This window comes from Stegastes partitus, unplaced genomic scaffold (assembly GCF_000690725.1).
Source record: "Stegastes partitus isolate 25-593 unplaced genomic scaffold, Stegastes_partitus-1.0.2 Scaffold489, whole genome shotgun sequence".
Taxonomy (NCBI): Eukaryota; Metazoa; Chordata; class Actinopteri; family Pomacentridae; genus Stegastes; species Stegastes partitus.
Window position 1 is genome coordinate 230,422 of NW_007578220.1, and position 19,311 is coordinate 249,732.

The window sequence follows — 19,311 nt, forward strand, 5'->3', positions numbered from 1 at the left end:
AGGGAAAAATATGACATAATGTATTGCATAAGCCATCACTCTTATGTCTAAACAAAGATGTACAAGGGAGCATGTCATACAAATCTATGAGAAAGCTATTAAATTAGAGCAATTAGGAGGATGATGCTAGAATATAATAGCAGAGAGTCAAGTTTTTGATAATATGGAAAACAAAAAAGCTACTTTTAAAATAGTGTTTTATGGTCTAGTGAGAACAAACCTGTGCTTCATGTGTTTGTTTGAAAGCGGCACACAGCACGGCGCATCGTATGAAGCATGGCGGCGGCAGCATCATGCTGTAGGAATGCCTCTAGTAAGGCCAGCGAAGGCACAGGTCACATAAATTTGACTTCATTTATGGAATTCTGGTGGATAACCTGATGCAGCCTGCAATAAACCTGACACCTAGGCCCAACATTATTTTCTTTTATTTTACTGTGGTAAGACAAGACTTCCAACAGGGAGGAAGAACTTCGTTGTGATATGAATGTTCTGGAATCTGGAAAGTGCCATATAAGTTAATCACTTACCATTCTATGACCCAGAAACATTTGTGTGGCCTACCTCGGCACTGCTCGTACTCATTTCTGGTAGACACTGCCAACAAGACAACAGCTGAAACCCCCACATGGAACCACCCAAAACCACTCTTTGGGAAACCTGTGGGTAATGTCACAGAGGGTTCAATACACAGCTTAAAATTACAATAAAGTGCAATGTTTTAGGAAACTTATAGTAAACAACATCATCAATATACATTAACTAATGCTGCTTACGTAAAAGTTTCAATAAGTTGAAATTATTGACCTTTCACATGAATATGCACAACAAAACATGCATGCAATTGTGTTTAAAACATACTAGATGTGAACTTAGAACTCCAAAATATTGGATGTTGCTGTGGCTGTACTTCTATCAGTCTGTGTCTCCCCCTACTGGAGATTTAGTGTCATGAATCAAATTCTCCAGATAGTTAATGTCTTAAAAAACCCACACACACACACACACACACACACACACACACACACAATTAAAAGTATTTTAACAAAAGTAAAGCACTGAAAAAAAGAAAACTACACACATGTTCTTGATTTCAGGAATTATTATTATTTATTTATTTAGTTATTTTGGCGCTGGAGTAGAAGTATCACAGAATTCTGCATTGCTGTCAGGCGAGTTCAATGTTTAAAGCCAAACACGACAGCATTTTGTGCCACAGGGAAAATTATGTTTAGTTAGGCACTGCAACGTTGGACAATTAATTTCAGAATATTCCATAAATATGTATTGTTGCATTTATGTAGAGCTCAATAATGTGCCACAAATTTGACATGCATATTTAATTATTATTGTACATATTTGTCATTTTATATTTTGTATACATTAAATGAACATAAATAATATCACCATTAACTGTAAAACTTTTAGAAATATTCATCTGGCTGCACATCAAGTAACCATAAATCCAAGTGTTCAAATAGATTCTATAAAAAAATAAAATAAAATTCTCATGCACCTTTAATGACTTTATGATCTTACTCTTATAGTTCCTATCCTTTTAATACGTCATTATGCTTTTCAAACAAATGTCGTCAAAGTAGGTTAATATTTTAAATCCAGCTGCCTCCTTGAAACAATCAAACTTGTTAACACAAGCTCCATGAAGTTAACACAGATTTCAGATTTGCTGGTAAATGAGGCTCTCTGAATGCATTAGTAGGAGCATGATTCACTTCATTTTCCTGTCATCTTGAATCATGACTTCTGGGATAATGGCTGTAACATTGGACTATTGTAATCTGACTAAAATAGCCACATGACGTATGAGGGAAAGCTTTGAAAAATGCAGGCTCACAAAGGAGACATAAAGTATAAGGTTAGATCCTTCAAGGGAGACTGTTGTTCACTGTTGCTAGTTCACCTTTGTTCCTTTGCTGCTGATATAAATTACTCATTACAACGGGATGATGTGTTATGTCTGCCATTTATAAAAGACAGTTGTTGAGCTCCTCTTTGCTGGAGGGCTTGTGTTGTGCTGCCTTTCTTTAAAATATTCCAAAGACGTCCTATTGGATTCATAATTTTCCCTTTTTTCGTTTTGAGATAATGCTCTTCTTCTTCCAGGTTTCTGCAGACTGGAAGTCATCTTGTCAGACAGTGTTATAGTATATCCACAGGTGTCCATCAAGCATCTATAAATATCATCTCTTCAACACCTTAACTAATCCTGCAGCTTCATATCATCACACTCCCACCTATTCACTCTAGTAGCCTTGGTGAGGTTCACGCCAAACTTGCTGGACCCCATCTGAGCTGAACTATTTTTTTGTGCATGATGTACACAGAGGTTGACATCATACAATATTCTTTAGAATTTCTGAGCTGTCAACAAAACTCTCCTTTCCACTGATGACCCCTGATTGTCAGATCACAGGCTTTGCCACTTGTGTTTCAGCGATACCAAGTGTATTGACTTCAGTTACATCGAGTTTCTATTTTGTGGTCTGTATTTTTAACCTCGTGTCTCTAAAGTCTTTTTGATTGTTCATAAGAAGAAATACTCCACTTTTCAACTTAGAAATAATTAAGAATTGATACCATTTTTAAATATTTTGACATTTACGTGATATTGGACAGGGGTGTACTCACTAATATGTGCTTCAGATTACACAAAAATAGGTATGAAATAAACGAAAACAAAATTTTTTGGGATTTATTAATACAGTATTTAGAGAAAATTCTGATAACACAAATATTTGCTTTGCTAAGGCATTGTAACCAAACTGTTACACAAATAACAGAAAATAAATTCCATGTATGACACGTTTATCAAAGCAAGTGAAGGTAACCGAACAAAACGTTAACTTTATACTCTGTTTTATTTTTTTTGAATAGCTTGCTGCTGAAGGATCATCTGAAAATAAAGTTAATAAAGTTAACAAGACTACTTTCACAGTGTAAAACTGTGCTAAAATGTAAGTATCAGGCAACATAATCTGTGCATGCATGTGGGTATCGTATGTCCGATTCCCAATTTACTCCCTGAACATGCAATAAACAGAAACTTAAGTTGATTTACCACGAGTGACAGCAAACTTTTTACAAAACACACACACCAGCCATACGAGAAAAGCGGAAATCCTTTACAGGACAACATGTACGTCATACTACCGTCACCCAATCACAGCGCGTTGCTTTTGACAGAGAAGCCCATCTACCAATCAGAACCCGCCGTGTGCGCATCCCGCCAGCCGATATCCACCGTAGTCCATCTTTGTTGCATCCGCTTGGCTGTTGCGCGGTTCACAAATAGTGAGTATGCTGACTTTTGTGTTTTTTTTCTGGATTTGTAATGACATTACTTCTACCGGTCAGCAGGCGTAAAGGCACACGCTGTCAATGGTTGAACCGAATTGTATTTGTTAGCATATGCAGTCGGGAGCTAACGTTAGCGTGCTAATAGCAACCCGGCTAGCAGCTCGATGGCACGGAAGTGCGAAACACGGAAACTTCAGCTCTTGTAAAGTCCGCTGTTTTCAAGTCGTATTGATTTTGGACTAACGCTAATAGCACCTTAAAACACTACTTGCAACAAAGGCAGTCAGCTCAGTTTGTGACAGCTGTAACTATCGTGTTCCTGTGGTGGCCCTCTCCAGTTGCCTCGATTACAAGCTTTCTATTTCCTGTAAATGACGTCGTCGCCTCGCTATGTGCCCTCCGACTGGTGTGTGTGCGTTACTACATGCTGGGCTCTCTTGTCTCTGTGTTTACTCCTTGTAGAGAACTACAGTGCAGCAACAATGGTGAAGATTTTCATTGGAAACCTGTCGCAGCACACTGAGAAGGATGAAATTGAAGCTCTGTTCACTCAGTATGGCACAGTGACAGAGTGTGCAAAGTACAAGAACTATGCGTTTGTGCACATGGAGGATCGCAAGTCTGCCACCAAAGCCATCCGGGAGCTCCATCTCTATAAGCTGAATGGCAGGCCCATAAATGTGGAGCCCAGCAGAGGGAAGAACCAGGGCCCTGTGAAGCTACACATAGCCAATGTGGAAAAGGGCTTCGACAAGGAGCTCCGGGAGCTCTTCGAGGAGTATGGCACAGTCGCAGAGTGCTCCATAGTGAAGAATTTTGCCTTTGTGCACATGTCCAATTCTGATGAAGCCATGGATGCTATACAGGGTCTGGATAACACAGAGTTTCAAGGTAAGTATCTGGAGGTGGGAAGTGTTTTGGGGGTTTCTATACTAGGGCTGCACGGTATTGGGGAAAACTGACATTGCGATATTTAGTTTGTCTGCAGCATATAAGTAAGTACAGGAAGTTCCACCAGACGACTTGAACAATTATTTGAAAACAGTTACCCACTCTAGAATGATTGGGGTGATTTTCATAGGGTAGTGCATTAGGAAATAGCTTTTTTGCTTTGGATGCTTTTCAGATCTGGCTTTGCCCTCACCATACAGATCTTGCTGATTTAAATAGTCAAACAAATTAGTCACGTTGCCTTGTGTAGTGGCAGCAATTCCATGGCACTTCCGACAGACTGCCTGTTTTCGGTCAATATCGTCCTTTCCGTAGCCGTAATAATTCAATACAACTTACTTGCGCTTCTTTTGCAACCGGATCTTTCTCTTCGGTGCTTCTGTCCTGTTCCACGCTCGTTTTGCTGTGCACAACCGGAGCCATCACGTCAACAAAATCTGTCTCTTGTGAAAAAAGCAGCTGCAGCATTTCTGCGTTTGAATGAATTTGCCTAACTTCACATTGTGACTTTTGCGCATGCACACATCGCAATGTCGATTCTGAAGCAGTATATTGTGCAGCCCTATTCTTTGCTATTAGTATTTAGGCTTTTAGATTTGAGGGACAATGTTTTTCTCTCTCTCAGGAAAGCGCATACACGTTCAAATATCAAAAAGCAGACCCAGAGGGGCACCTGAGGAGGAGGAGTATCCACCTCCACCTGGCAGAGGAGGCTATTTTCCTCCTCGTTATCCAGGGGAGAGGCCAGAGCCTCCCTACAGAGGCCGCATGTCCGCTTACCCTCCTCCTCCGCCGCCGCCCCCTCCCCCGAGACGAGCAGCTTATCCCGACCATGCCTTTCCCGAGCGAGATGCCTATGGGGTGGTCGATTTCTATGAGAAATACCGAGCTCGTCCTTACAGCGCCACGGGCTACGAGGACAGGCGCGCCAGTGCCATCCCCCCTCCTCCGCCTCCTCCCTCGGCAATGGTTAGAGAGCGTCTCCAAATGGGGTCACTTGACCCGTATGATCGCCGCCCTCTCCCTACTCCGCCGGCGTACATGGTCAGAGACCGAAGCCCCATCAGAAGAGCCCCCCCTCCGCCTGCTCCAGCTGGTAACGGGTACTCCTATGAGCGGTCTCGTCTCTCACCAATGTCCAGGGCTCCGATGTACGCAGCTTCCCGCCCCAGGGAATCTTATGGGGACAACAGAGTGCCGCCTCCGCCGCCACCACCTCGCTATACAGGCTATTAGGTGCCAAGAGTGTAAAACAAGGTGAGAACAGAGAGTGGATGTTGAAACAAATAAACATGATTGAAAAAATAAGAAATCAAATTAAGTGTGTGTCGGAATAAATCAGAGCTGAATCCGTAAGTTGAGATGGGCTCACGCTTTAAATAATTACCATCAGTCAGAGCTCCTGCAGAGCTACTTCAGCCAACAGATCAATATACACCAAGTAAACGTTGCTGCTTGAAACCTAAAATAATGCTGCTTTAACATCAAAAATCAGTCTTGCGCGAATCCTGAGTAAAACACGCTCCTTGACATGTGTGGTGTGCTCTCTTTCCAGGTTTAGAATATGACAAGATCGTCGTTGTCTGCTGATGCACGTGGCGCTATACACCCCCCACATCTATGGCGGATTGCGTTGCGTTCGCCTGAGACTTACTGGAAGATACTCTATTGCGGACAGCCCCGTACTTTTAAAAAAAAAAACATACGATTCCATGTTTACAGTTCCTCTGAGCTGTTCATGCCTTTTCTGTTCCTCTGCTTGTTTTACTGTTCAAATCCTGTTTTGCAGATTAGGTGCTTAGATTATATCAGTGTGACGGAGTACTGTTTATGGCCAAAAACTATACACTCTTGCTTTGCAATTTGTCTGACATGGCCTCTGGGAAACTGTGACGTATTTTCATAACAAGGGAATTACTTTAAATAAAAATATATTTAGCCTTTGTAAACAAATTATTGTATCCAGACTAAGATTGCTGGTTAAGTTCAAAATGCTCACCAATCAGTGTAGAAGTGCTTTAATGGAATACTTGGTGTGGGAGGTTGTACAACAACCTTCTAGATTTGCGACACATGTTAGCATGACATCAAAAGTTCCACTGTGGTTTTGTTCTTTTTACACTTTGTGTTACTTTTTCTTGCGAAAGTAGAATCTCTAGTACCGTAATGTATGATTTTACTTACTTTACAAGTTGCTTTTTATTTGAAAAAGGATTTTTAATAAACAAATGAAACCAAAGCTGTGACATTATTCCTCGCTGCGTTGGCTTTTTTTAGCGTAACGACTGAGCAGACGGTCACTATTCAGCAGACCAGATCTATTTAGGCGTTTTACTCTTCACACGTTTTCCATTTTTCACACCCTTGATAGTTGATAGTTTGACACATGGTAGGTGTTATTTTCCCAGCTGGAAAATATGAGCCTCCAGTTCTTTGTGAAGCTACTCTCGATCTGCATTCTGGTGAAAACTGTTTGTGTGTTTCAGCTGCGATGTGAAGAAAATTCTGGATATTGGTGCTCCAACAACGATTGAGACTAATATCTGTTGCCAGTTTAAATCGCAGTTAACCAAAAGTAGATTTTTGTTCTGGCTTCTCCTTTGATACCCTCCGAGTCAGTCCAGCTGCCCACAGACCAAGAAATGACCAAAAGAAGCGGCCCAATACACTTAATGCAACTTTCGTTTTCTGTATTGTTCTTAAACCGCGTCCATCAGCTACTCCGTGTTACCGACGGCCCACAGGGAGCTGCATCTTCCCCCGATAATCCTCCTCCACTTTGTGTCGAGTTGTTTTCCTAGAAGCAGATCAATAATTCATTGAGCTTTACGGGCGAACCATGTTTCGAAAAGTTTGCAGTAACCTCAGAGTTCACGCTACATATTAGTCACACTTGTCATTACTGTGTTGTAATATTTCTAACTTGTGTTTATATATATATGTACCACAAATTGCATGCAGTTTTGGTGTTCTTAGTATTTGTGCTCTTTGTAGGTTGTTAGACTATGCAGGAGATGCCTGCTCATGGTAAGTCATCCTTGGAAGACGTCCAGCATCCTGAAGAAAAGAGGTAAATACTGTTTAAACCATACTTTTAACAACTTTTTCTGAATAATGTGTGCGCTTAGATTCATACTTTACTCTTAAAAATTGTTCTGTAAATGTGGAAGCAATAAAAAAACTTGTTTACTATTTATTCATTGAATTCTCTCCCATATTGCATATTTTCTAAATGCTGCGTACGCACAACCTTATTGAGAAATTTCCTGTGACATTTTTATTGTCTTAATCAAAATGACCAAGGCATAACAGTAATAAAAAGATAATTGCTTGATTTTATTGTTATTACAGGCATTGTTAACCCTGTGTTCTTGTTTACAGGCTTGTCTTTCTTCTTGCACCGAGCCGTGAAGTGAATTCGAAAGAGATCACGAGTTGGATAGGATGCCATCAAGCCGTCCTGTCGTCGAAGGTAAAGCAGCACGAGTTCACTAAATCAAAAGTGTAGTGTTTAGTCATTACCGGGTCGAGGTAAATGTGGAAAAAAGAAAACAAGCTAAGGAACTATATTTGTGTTTCTAGACTATTGCCCATGTTCTGTTTTGTTCAGTATAGAATTCAGAACTTCTCAAAATATGCTGATCCTGCAGCCAAATTGTTAACCACTGTAAACGTTTATTGGTGATGTGGTTGTCAGAAGTTATTGCTTTCACTTTCTACTCATGCATCAAGCTCATTTTCCGTTCCTATTCATAAAAGAGATTTTAAAAAAATATATGGGGCGACAAAAACGTGAAACTATTTATTCAGTATGTCATAAGGAAAATACTTCTCGTTGTTCACCACTGCAGCTGTGGCTCTCAGACTTCTAATAATTTGGCAGCATAACTCCGATTTTTTAAAAAGCGTATTAAACATCTAGCCGTTTGTAATCAGATGTCATGTGATCTGAACAAACCAGAAGTCTGCACATTTAAATCTGGGAAGCTGAAGTTTTCAAATTGTGTAGGGGCCCTTGTACGTGTCTATTCTGTGAAGTTCATGAGAGACTTGTCACACTTGAAAGTCTTGATTTGATGTGTGTGCTGTTTCTTACAGGAAGTCTATTTGCTCCTCCAGTGACGGTTTGCTCTGTCGGTCGATGAGCCTGAGGACCTGCAGCTGATCCCATCAAAATAATGGGTTTTTTTCTGGAGGAACAAAAAACTGATCAGGTCACATTTAGGACTGATTCTTATTCACTCAAGACATGTGAGACTTGACAGAGACTCTGGATGAAGTTGAGGCATTTAATGTGATGCACAGCTCACATGACTTGACACGTCTGTGACCTTTTGCACAACAATGTTTGCACTTTGAGTTTCTCTGGTATCTGTATATTTATATTCTGCTCATGAGGATTAGAATAGAAATGTATATTATTTATATTTCTCATATATCCACAGTGTTCTTACCTCAACAGTGCAATATAATTCCTAACTGTATATACTTCCTACTGGCTCCTTTTGTAAATATATTTATACATTCTTATTGGTCTTTTTATACTTGTATTTTGCACCACTGGGGTTGATAACAATAAAAGCATTCTATTCTATTCTGTTAGTCTTTATGAGCATTCAAGTGTTGGTAGATGTTTCTTCAATGGAATCACTGTTAATCCTTAGCAAATAAACACTTTGCATTTGGAATTGATGTCTCAGATACCCTGTTTTATTTGACGAATCTTACTGTGTCTTTTTAAAAGTTACCATTCACATTCTACGCTGTATTAGAAAACGCTGAGGTTTTTCTGTGAGGGTAAAAGTTGAGAAATTTTTGGACAACTGTAAGTTTCTTTCAGTATACTGGTGCGGAATATAGGAACAGACAGACTGGTTTCTACTGAATTCAACCATATCAGTCACCTGTTTTCTCACAAGATTTGTCCGTTGTTCAGCGTCGACTAATGTACTGCTGCCCCAAGCTGACTGAAAGTCGACCACTGTATAGCCAGCTTTTAAGAATATGACGTCTGTGTTTACTTCAGGGGTTGCAGCAGGCCAGAGCCTATCTGAGCAGACACCCGGATGACACAGAACACATCCAGGATTGGTAGTAATCAATGCAGTAGAGAAAGCACAACAAGACGAAGCACTCTGTGAATTACTCTGCGTTAAAATGAAAGTTAGTAGATTCAATTTTCCCGGGAAGTGAGAAGTTGTCAGTTCCTCTGTTCCTTTTGTTTTTTTTTTTTTTTAAGGCTTTGTTTGCTGACCAAAGCTATTTTGCTTTAATGACGATTCCTTTAAGCACACACCCTTGTTGCTGCACTTTTGGGAAATCATGCGTAAGAAGGAGGGCTAGATGAGTCTAGCCATGATAGTGATCACATTCCACACCTTTATGGGACATCTGATTGTTCATCTGCAAACATTGTTTTATGTGCAGATCTCTTAAAAGATTGGACTTTGTTCTAAGATTGTTTACACATAGCACCAGCTTCTTGACGTGATCTAAACAGGTTGCCTAACCAGTTTGCTGCTTATTACCTGGGGAAAAAAAGTGCGATTACTACCTAAATCCAATTTTAAGGTGATGCATTGTCTCACTTTTGCATCTGAATGTGATTTTTGTCAGATATTGTCATGCTTAATGAAGGATCTGATAAAAGAAAATCAAGAATAATGTGAATATGTGTATTTTATTTTGATTGCAAGCTACATTACACCCCTACAAGTTTATATTTCAGAAGAAAATAGACCTCTTTTTCTCTATGATTTAAAGTGGTGAGCAGTTACACTCAGTCAGTATAGTATAAAATAATGTTAAACTGAATTATACATGATGAACACTTGTTAGTTCATAGTACTTTACTCCGTCCACCAGTGGGTGAAACTGCTGTTTTGCAGGAATTTGCTGCGCTGAGGCCAAGTTTGTTTCAGTTTGTAACCTGAGTACAAGATTAATGGTTACTGTTATCTCAAGTACATCAAGAAAAACCTGTTTCCACAGCATTGGATTGTAGTCCAACACAGCTTTGAGGTCAATAAACAAGTGCGATAAATTACAGTTTCCTTAAATGCTTGTCAGATCAACAATATTTAACAACAACGTGCACAAAAATATGGTACAGAAAAACAGTTTAATGCTCAAAATATAGCTTCATGACATTTGCACTTTAAGTGTAATTACAGTAAGATCACAGCTTTTTAATCTGGAGATGAGATAGGTGCAAAATAATACTATGATTTCACAGTACAAAGAGGGGTGTCATCCAAACCTGGTTGAATTACAATGTAACGACAGCAATTTGCTTGGCCTTTAAGCTCAGTAAGAAAGTTAAAAAAAAGTCTTAAAATAGATCATCTGAGATGGTTCATCATGAATAGCACATGACAGTCTCATCAGTCTCCAGCGGGCCGACAGCTCTGAGTTCAAGTGGGTAACTGGTCATCACACGAGAGCCCGTGTCCGCCACAGGTGTCCCACTGGGCTCCCACATGCACATCTCCCTGGACGGAGGCACGGTCATCACCTCAAACTCCACCTCGAAGTTTGCTTTGGCCTCACCAGACTCCCTGGTGATCACCATCTCGTACTCCCCGAACCGGATCAGAGCCTTGTCTGGGAGATCCATCCTCTCCAAGTACCCCAGCGCTGAACTGTTCACCCGCAGCTGTCCCCTCTGGCTCAGATTCTGGATGGTGAACAGCATGTCCGGGCTCTGGGGCGTGCGGTAGGCGTGGAGGGACAGCTGTTTACGGGACACCCGGGGGTCGACCAGGGAGTAGGTGCAGGACTGGGCGTCACGGCCCAGCCTGAAGGGGTCGTCGGCTGAGTGTCTTCTCCTGTTGCCAACGGGGAGTAAACCATACAGTGGCCTACAACTCTGCTGAGGGTGGTAAACTTTGATCAGGAGGCAAGGCAGGAGATCCTCCTCTGTCTCCATTGTCTGAGAGACGTTCATGATGAAGCGCTTGAACAAATGAGTTGACTTTGGATGACAAAAGGCTGCAGGGAGATAAGGCAAACAAACCAGATGAAGTATATCAATTTGACAGAAGCATGCTTTCAAGGAATACATTCCTGTTGTTAGATGTTTGTGTCTTACCTGAAAGTTTTCTAGTAGATTTTCTTCCTCTGTACACTGGAAAAGAAACAAATGCATAAACTCTGATAAAGAAGAACTAACTGATCGCGCTGCTGCTTCTGTCTGTAAAAACAGGAAGACTCCTCCTTCCAGGCTCTGCAGCCTGTTGCCTTCTGCCGGCAGCGGTTTCGTCACACTCTCACGAGGTGCAATTGCGCTGCTTTCAAGTGCAAATCCGGAAATATCACCATAACATATATTCTGTCGTAGTGAATAAAGTGGACAAATATGTTTTCACGCTATTTGGTAAAAACAGGGTGAGCATTAAAGAGCAATGAACTTCCACCGGGACTGTTTTCACTCTATTATTCGTCGAACAGGGTCACGTGCTATTTTTCCAATCAAATGTTTGGTGCATGGATCGCTGTGGTGTAACTTACAATTTGAAGATAGGGCAGTGAACGCAGCATTACATCACTGGACATTCCCCGGTGATGCAACCTGAAAGAGAAAGGAAGCAGAGTTTCACATTTGAAACTCAAGTGTTTACAACCATAACGGGAAGCTACAAGTGTGGAAGTAAACCGTTACACATTAACACGACAGTAAACTTTACTGTCTTCACCAAACATAAGCAGCCTCATATAAAAACGTATATTTTTCAAAAAAAAAAAAAAGCCCCATTTGCACAGACTGGTATTTGTGTAACAATGTGTAATGTCTTTTTTTTATATATGTATATTTTATTTTTGCCCATTTTTAACATTTTATTGTTCTCGCTAAAGCAACTTGTAACTTTGGTTTTAAAAGGTGTGGCATAATTAAAGTCCTAACTGTTGTTTTTATAGATGAGGACAGAAGAAACTTGCACCCCTTGAGTTCCTTGTTCCGGAATCAAGCAGTGATGTTATTGGTTAATAAATACCAGATGCGGAAAGAATCATTACCAAATATGGACAAGGATGACAACTACAGGAAGGGGGTTATTGGAGGCAGTTCCGACTAAACATAATGCAATCAGAAGTTACTTTTTTTTTGGCAAATGGTGAATCTGAAGTCATGTCTAAATTTTGCTGATGCAACTCAACACTAATTTCTTTGAGCAGCATTGCAGAGAAAATAAAATAAAAATAATAGTAATCCTAATGACAAAGTAACGTTTTACTTTTTACATTTGCGGATTAAAAAAGATGGAAAAATTGATAACCTCAGTCTGACTTTCCCTAAAATTAACTTACAGCAATGTAAAAATGTTTATTTGACAAAACACAAATGACTTACATTGGACTAACTTGAACAAATGGCATTAATGTTACTTGTTAAAGTGGATTATTGGAGGGAGTTTTCAGTTTTTATTATGCTTACATGCAGTTACATTTCCAGCAGTGGTATTACTGTAAGAATGATCTAATCACCTTAGCAAATGTGAAAGCATGAGAAACAGATAGTTGGGCTAAAATTGAAAACACAGTTATTATCCTCAGCTGATAGGTTGAGTCTCTACAGTCTTTTGTGATGTATGGCAGGAATGTCAGTGTTTAATTAACTATTTATTACAAGAAAATATTAATTAAAAAAAAAAGAAAACAAAGAGTGGTCTGCCAAAGCAATTTATTTGTGAATAGGTCTGTATAATTGTGATGCTGTAATATTTCATTTGGAAAGTCACAAAGCTTCATGGAGTTTTTATTTTTTCTTTCTTGAAGCTCATTAAAAAATGAAATTTAAAAAGGTACAACCAATGCATATGTGAAATAAAACAAAGAGAGAATCAAGAGGTTTTTTACTGGAACTACTCTTAAATAAATAGAGTCCCTGTGCTAATTTTTAACATTGCCAGACATACAAAACAGAGAGAAAAATACCATACAATAATAGATAACACTGGGTAGAAAACGTGTTAAATCATATTTTATGATTTTAAGTGGACATCAGCTGGGTGGAGCACTGCGGCCTCCCGGACGGCAGGTGGCGCTGTGGCTGTCATCCGGGACAAGCGTCAAGACGAGCAGCAAGGAAAGACCATTGATTTGTGTTGCAGTAAACGGAGACTCAACGGAAGTCGGTTTAAACCTCTTCAATTCTTTGTGGAGGACACCCGTACAAAAGGTAACCAAAATGCACATACCTTTGTATTATTATTACCAAATGCACTTCATTTTAAATTTTCTCCAAAATATTAGCTCACCTTGAAGTGTTCGTTCGCCGGTTCGCCGCTCTGCGTTTTTAAAATCTACGACGGCGCTTTGTCAGTTAGCTTTGTTAGCAAGCTAACTAGCTAACGGCTTTGCAGGAGAAAAAATAAAGACAAATAACGACCAGTAATTGCATTTAGTCTGAGCTTTTTGTCTACATTGTTGTGCTATGATAGCTGCACATGAGATCAAAACGCTTCTCTGTGAAGACTGTTTTAGTCGTATATGCAAAATACTTTAAATTAATGCTAGTCGACTAGCTAGGTGTCGGCCATTTCACAATGAATGAGCCGGCTAAATTCATCAGCAAAAATATTGGGGTGAAAAATGTATCAAGACACAATAGTCCATCTCCTCCATAGCAATAATCATTTGTTATTTTGTTGACCAGTTTTTATTAAAGGCCAGCAGAAAAATGTTAATTTTACATTTAACCACCGCACACTGACCAGTGAAACCCATTTATCCAAATTCAACACTAATCTTAATGTGAACACAACCGTGAGAATACTATTAAATGTACACACAGAAATTCATGAATTTTATTCATTTAACCTTTATGTAAACTCGTAATACATTTACAGTGTTGCTGAGTAAGAAAATAAGAAACTTTGATAACATTCAGAATAAAAATATTTGAAGACAATGTTAGTAATTAGAAGATTTAAGGTAAAAAAATAAAATAAAAATAAAAAATGGACCAAAACAAGAACAGCAGGAACTTAAAATAAGATGTAATAAAAAATCAAAATTGTTCTAAGGATAAAAAATGAAGCTTTAGATTGATATGCATGTTATTTCAGATTGCAAATGCATAGTCAGTGCACCTAATGCATTAAAGTGAAACTATCACCCATTCTTTGGAACAGATTTCTCATTGTATTGGTAATCGTTAATCTGATGGAGTGTTTCATTGCCCAGACCTGCTATCTACTGAGTGAATTTTAATTAGATTAAATTTAATTAAATTAAATTCAATATTGTTGTCTTTGAAGCAGATCTTTAACAATGGTGAAGATTTTTGTGGGAAATCTGCCCCGAGCGACAGACGAGGATGAAATCAAGGCGCTCTTTACCCAGTATGGCACAGTAACAGAATGTGCCATCATCAAAAACTATGCCTTTGTCCACATGGACGACCGCAAGGCCGCCACCAAAGCCATCAAGAGTCTCCACCTCTACAAACTCCACGGCACACCGATCAACGTGGAGGCCAGTCACGGGAAGAACCAGGGCTCAGTCAAGCTGCACGTGGCAAATGTAGAGAAGGGAGCTGACGACGAACTCCGTGCTCTCTTTGAGGAGTATGGCACAGTCACAGAGTGCGCCGTTGTTAAGAATTTCGCTTTTGTACACATGTCAAACTCTGACGAAGCCATGGATGCCATCAAGGGACTGGACAACACGGAATTTCAAAGTAAGAGGGTGCAGTTATTGGAAGTAGTAGTTGTGAAGTGTGAATTTTAAGCTTACCAGTTTCATCTGTGTTATCTTTCATTTTTCTGTTTTTTGAAATTTAGGCAAACGCATCCATGTTCAGATTTCCAAGAGCCGTCCCAGACACGACGAACGGGAAGAGTACCCTCCTCCTCCTCCTGACAGGGGTGGCTACTGGCCGCCACGCTACCCAGGAGAACGGCCTGAGCCTCCCCCACCCAGCTACATGAGGGGCCGCATCAGTCACATGCCCCCAGGTTACCCCGCTCCTCCTCTGCCACCCCCTCCCCCTAGACGAGCCGTTTATCCTGAGCGTCCCTATGAGGGCGAGAGGGAGCGATATGGCGTGGTAGATTACTATGAGAAGTACAGAGCCCGTCCGTACGGCATGGCCTCCTATGATGAACAGCGTCCTGGCGCCCCTCCTCCTCCCCCTCCCCCCTCAGCCGTCGTCCGAGACCGTCTTATGAACTCGTCGCTCGACCCGTATGAGCGTCGCCCCCTTCCTCCTCCTCCGTCCTCGTACTACCCCCGAGATCGCAGCCCCCTCAGGAGAGCGCCTGGTGCACCAATGCCCCCTGCTAGTAATGGCTACTCCTATGAGCGCTCCCAACTTTCTCCGGTTTCCCGGGTCCCTGCATACGGAGTTCCACGTGCAAGGGACCCCTACGCAGATCGGCCGCTTCCGCCCCCGCCTGCACGCTACGCTTATTAAGCGAGGCCTCGGCATGTGAAGGTGAGAATAGGTTTGAGGTAGAATGGTGTTTCTATCTTTCCCTCAAATTGGCCCTCGTCCCTGTAAAGGCAGAGGCAGAACATGCATTGCTCCGTACGCTCGAGGTCTAGTGGGGGTAAACGACTTTGAAAAAGCATGCGTACAAGGTTCTAAACCAAAACTAAAGTCGTTTGTAATGCACGTCGGTGCGATAAGTTGGACTTTGTAATAATAAACATTAGTTTTAAATGTGTGGCATCATCCGGCAAAAATGGAGAAGTCTCTGACCGAAGAGCGGATCTCGACTTAGAGAAGTCGTAAAAAAAACAAAGTCAACATGAAGATAATTAGGATGGAACAACGTGCTGTGTATCAACAACTGTCGGTAGTTCATTTGTGTCATTTGCTCTTTTTTCCAGGATGTTCGTCCGACTGCGTCGCCGCTCGCTGCCTCCTGATGCACGTGACACTATCCTCTTCCTGTCTGTGGCCGAGCGCGTTACGTTCCCCTGCGACGCTCACAGGAGGAACCGAATTGCCGACGTCCTCGTCTGTTTATGTTTTTATTACCTTGGGACAGCTTTTACACTCGTCTTTTTTTATTTCATTTTTTCCCCCTGGTTGTTTTAGTATGTAATTGTGCTGTAGAGTTTTATTGCTTGACGTCTGAGTTAGGCGTTTCTTTCTTTCTTTTCTTTCGTTTTTTACTTTTTCGTTTGAATAACGTTAATATGTGTGACCTTAGAAAGCTGAAATCATCAGCGGCATTTCTAGGCGATATCTGTGACTGTAGGTTTAACTGAGCTGAACTTAAGTGTTGGGTATTAAATCTAAGCTGCACGTTTGTTCCATCATTTAAAACTTTTCCATCGAAAAACCAAACCTCTTTGTGGCGTTGCTGTGAAACTTGTTAAAACGTAGGAGTTTGCATAATATAGGAAGTAACTGTTAACTGGGAAGGTACCGCAAAGCCTTTCACATGTCCACTGTTAAACTTTCATTTTTAGTCCGACGGATTTGGGCAGTAATGTGCTTCACGGATGTGATCAAACTGACGCCCAGCGCTAAAATACCTCATCAACCGTTTGAACTGATTCAAATACTTTTCTAGGAGCTTTCGAAAGCAGACGATCACCCGTTTGTTAGTGACGAAATAACCAATAACAAGCTTGTTCAAATCGTCATGACAGAAATCCCTGGTCTTGTCTGAAATGCAAAACCTTTAACGTCCATCAGCGAGCCTTCGAACTCGCCCCCTCTCAGTGCCATAATACCAACGTTTTCACATTAGGTCGGAAGTGACGAAAGGCGTAACACTCCAGCCTCACTCAAACAAAACACGATTTCATAGCTGAGACTAGTTTTACCTTGAATCTGGGGGGCAGATGACATCAAAGGCTGCTGGAGACCTTCGAAGTGAACAGGTAAGTCCAAGGGCTTTAAGGACTACTAGCAACTAATGCAGGCAGTATGTGTTCACACTTAGAGGTCAGTAGTTATTGTAAGAGTGGAAATAGACTGTTTATGTACAGATCAAGGAATGTTAGCTAGTAAAAAACCTATCCAGCTGTAAATCTGCTGCTCTTTAGTTACCAGTTTTTGCAGGGAATGTACCACTACATGTATAGCTGGCTTATTTTTTTAAGATGCTGCCAGTCATAGAATACCAGCAGCAGTGTTCAGATGCAGCTGAATTGGAAAACAAATGGTTGACTTTTGGGGAGTGAGAGGAGCATTAAGGATAGCTAGGTTTAGCTAAGCTGCAAATAGTATTGGGACTGAATGACTATGAAGGAACACATAATTCTACACTTGGACTTTTCTTTTTACAGCCCTTGTACACATGAAGTTAACAGAATAGACACATTATTTTACACAAAGATGGACACGAGAAACAGTACTTTGCATTGTATTGCCAGTTTTGGACCTGCATGAATAAAATATTAAAAACAATTGAAATTGACTCCCTGTTAAGTAATTTGACGCCATGTAAACTGTGTGGGGCTAGTTGTTTTCTAGGTTTGGTGCTAGGTGCTTTCTAGTTTATTCCCATTCTTAGAAAGTTATCGTTCATAATCGTAGTAATTTTGTTACACCTTCAAGTAGATCGACAGGGAGCACTCGCTTAACTATTTGCAGTTCTAATAAATAGTTGGACAAATATATGAGCTGAGTTTCATTCCCTAAATCAAAACTATACTTTCTAATACCTCTGAGAAACACTTCCTGGCTTAGAATGGATCTTAGAGAAGTGATGTGGCAGTGATGGTTGGTCCATGTGCAAATTAGGAAAGCCAGCAAGTGTGTGTTCTTTTTAGACAGAAATAAATGTGTCTCTTTATGAGCGTTAGCGAAGCAAATGAAACAAGTTAAAAATGAGAGTTTCTATTTTAATTCTCATTTTTTCCTCATGTTAGCACTCCCCCCCCCGGTGCTGATTATAATGTATTTCCAGGGCACCAAATGTTCCTCCTGTGCAGACAAAAAACACCCCTGGATATATTGTACGTACACATTCTCTACAAAACCTATTTGCAGCTGCACCAGGACGTGAATGAAATATATTGGTAAAAATGAAATGAGCACCTTTTTGAACGGTTTAGATCTGTTCCCATTTCTGTGCTTTCTTAAACGAACTTCCAGCCTTGTGTTACTCAACAGTTTTTTTTCTTTTGTTTGTGTTTGTGAAAGCCCGAATTCTGAAAATAGACAACGCCCGCATGAAAAACGGCAGTCTTTCATACCACCAGATTGACGTGTCTCGAACAGGAAGATTCCACAACAAAGGAGCACGTTTTGTTTGACACCATGAAAAGATTGCGGTTCCAGTTGTGGTTGTCATGAAACCAAGCAGTGGTGTCTTTTTTTTTTTTTAAGTGAAACATAATTCTGCTAATGTATAAAAATCTAACCTTATTTCTGCAGACAATCCTGTAGAAATGTACTCTTTATATATAAATACACTTTAAGCTTGAAAGATCTTTTTTAATATCAATGTCTTTATCCAGATTTCAGTGTTTTTGATGGAGCATCAGTGGGTGTAGCTTGTTTCACATTGCTTCATCTACAGGTACAACTGTAGGCCAGCAGGGGGACTATTGTCACGCTTGATTCACAAAGCCTGATTAGCAGGACCACATAACATCACCCAGCAGCTGATCAGATGATTCACATGAAGCTTACAGAGGTCTGATGTTGGGTTGTGTGGTTTAGTAAGAAAAGTAATGCTGAAGAAACAGGAACTAATCAGCTGATAATGAGATTAATCATCTTTTAGATATGCCAGTTATCAACAGTTTCAATCAGCTGCAAATGTATCTTGCATCTGTGGAGCTGAATGAAAATGAAATAGTCAGTGGGTTAGTCAAGAGTAAAACCTCGGACAGGTGAAGCGAACGACACCGATCATCTCATCCAAATGCAAGATTCTACTGGGAAACCTCACGTCCTGACATATCTGTGGTTGTTACTTTGACACCTGGCTGACCTTCTTGTAGCGCTCCCAGATGGCAGCAATCTTCTCCAGCGGGATCATGTACCTCGCAGCATGCTTGAGGAATGGCTCGAGGAGCACGACCAAGAGCCAGACGCATTGACTCGACCTCCAAAGTGCCCAGATACCAATT

At 40.7% G+C, this 19,311-nt stretch overlaps 3 protein-coding genes across 6 annotated transcripts; 2 read left to right on the forward strand and 1 right to left on the reverse strand.

Moving 5' to 3' along the window:
• The first annotated feature begins 2,668 nt into the window (after positions 1–2,668).
• LOC103361159 (RNA-binding protein 4B-like) lies at positions 2,669–8,368 on the forward strand. 3 transcript variants are annotated; one of them, XR_520392.1, is made up of 6 exons: positions 2,669–3,312; positions 3,781–4,209; positions 4,895–5,526; positions 7,264–7,339; positions 7,651–7,741; position 8,368. XR_520392.1 is itself a non-coding variant. In XM_008287170.1 (4 exons), the coding sequence occupies exons 1-3, from the start codon at positions 3,156–3,158 to the stop codon at positions 5,503–5,505; spliced, it is 1,197 nt and encodes a 398-aa protein (XP_008285392.1). In that variant the 5' UTR covers positions 2,672–3,155; the 3' UTR covers positions 5,506–5,526; positions 5,825–6,508. The 3 variants fall into 3 exon arrangements, 1 of the variants encoding a protein (XP_008285392.1); XR_520393.1 differs by lacking the exon at positions 4,895–5,526 and having other exon boundaries at positions 2,692–3,312; XM_008287170.1 differs by lacking the exons at positions 7,264–7,339; positions 7,651–7,741; position 8,368 and adding an exon at positions 5,825–6,508 and having other exon boundaries at positions 2,672–3,312.
• Positions 8,369–9,930: 1,562 nt separating this feature from the next.
• tifa (TRAF interacting protein with forkhead associated domain) lies at positions 9,931–11,487 on the reverse strand. The gene is made up of 2 exons (XM_008287171.1): positions 11,360–11,487; positions 9,931–11,259 (listed from the first exon to the last, which is right to left on the reverse strand). Exon 2 carries the CDS (start codon positions 11,213–11,215, stop codon positions 10,628–10,630), a length of 588 nt encoding a protein of 195 aa, XP_008285393.1. The 5' UTR covers positions 11,216–11,259; positions 11,360–11,487; the 3' UTR covers positions 9,931–10,627.
• Positions 11,488–13,370: 1,883 nt separating this feature from the next.
• On the forward strand, positions 13,371–17,644 carry LOC103361161 (RNA-binding protein 4B-like). Of its 2 annotated transcripts, none has more exons than XM_008287172.1 (4): positions 13,371–13,447; positions 14,529–14,950; positions 15,054–15,706; positions 16,105–17,644. In XM_008287172.1, the coding sequence occupies exons 2-3, from the start codon at positions 14,542–14,544 to the stop codon at positions 15,683–15,685; spliced, it is 1,041 nt and encodes a 346-aa protein (XP_008285394.1). In that variant the 5' UTR covers positions 13,371–13,447; positions 14,529–14,541; the 3' UTR covers positions 15,686–15,706; positions 16,105–17,644. The 2 variants fall into 2 exon arrangements, with proteins under 2 accessions (XP_008285394.1, XP_008285395.1); XM_008287173.1 differs by having other exon boundaries at positions 13,377–13,447; positions 14,532–14,950.
• The last annotated feature ends 1,667 nt before the right edge of the window (positions 17,645–19,311 follow it).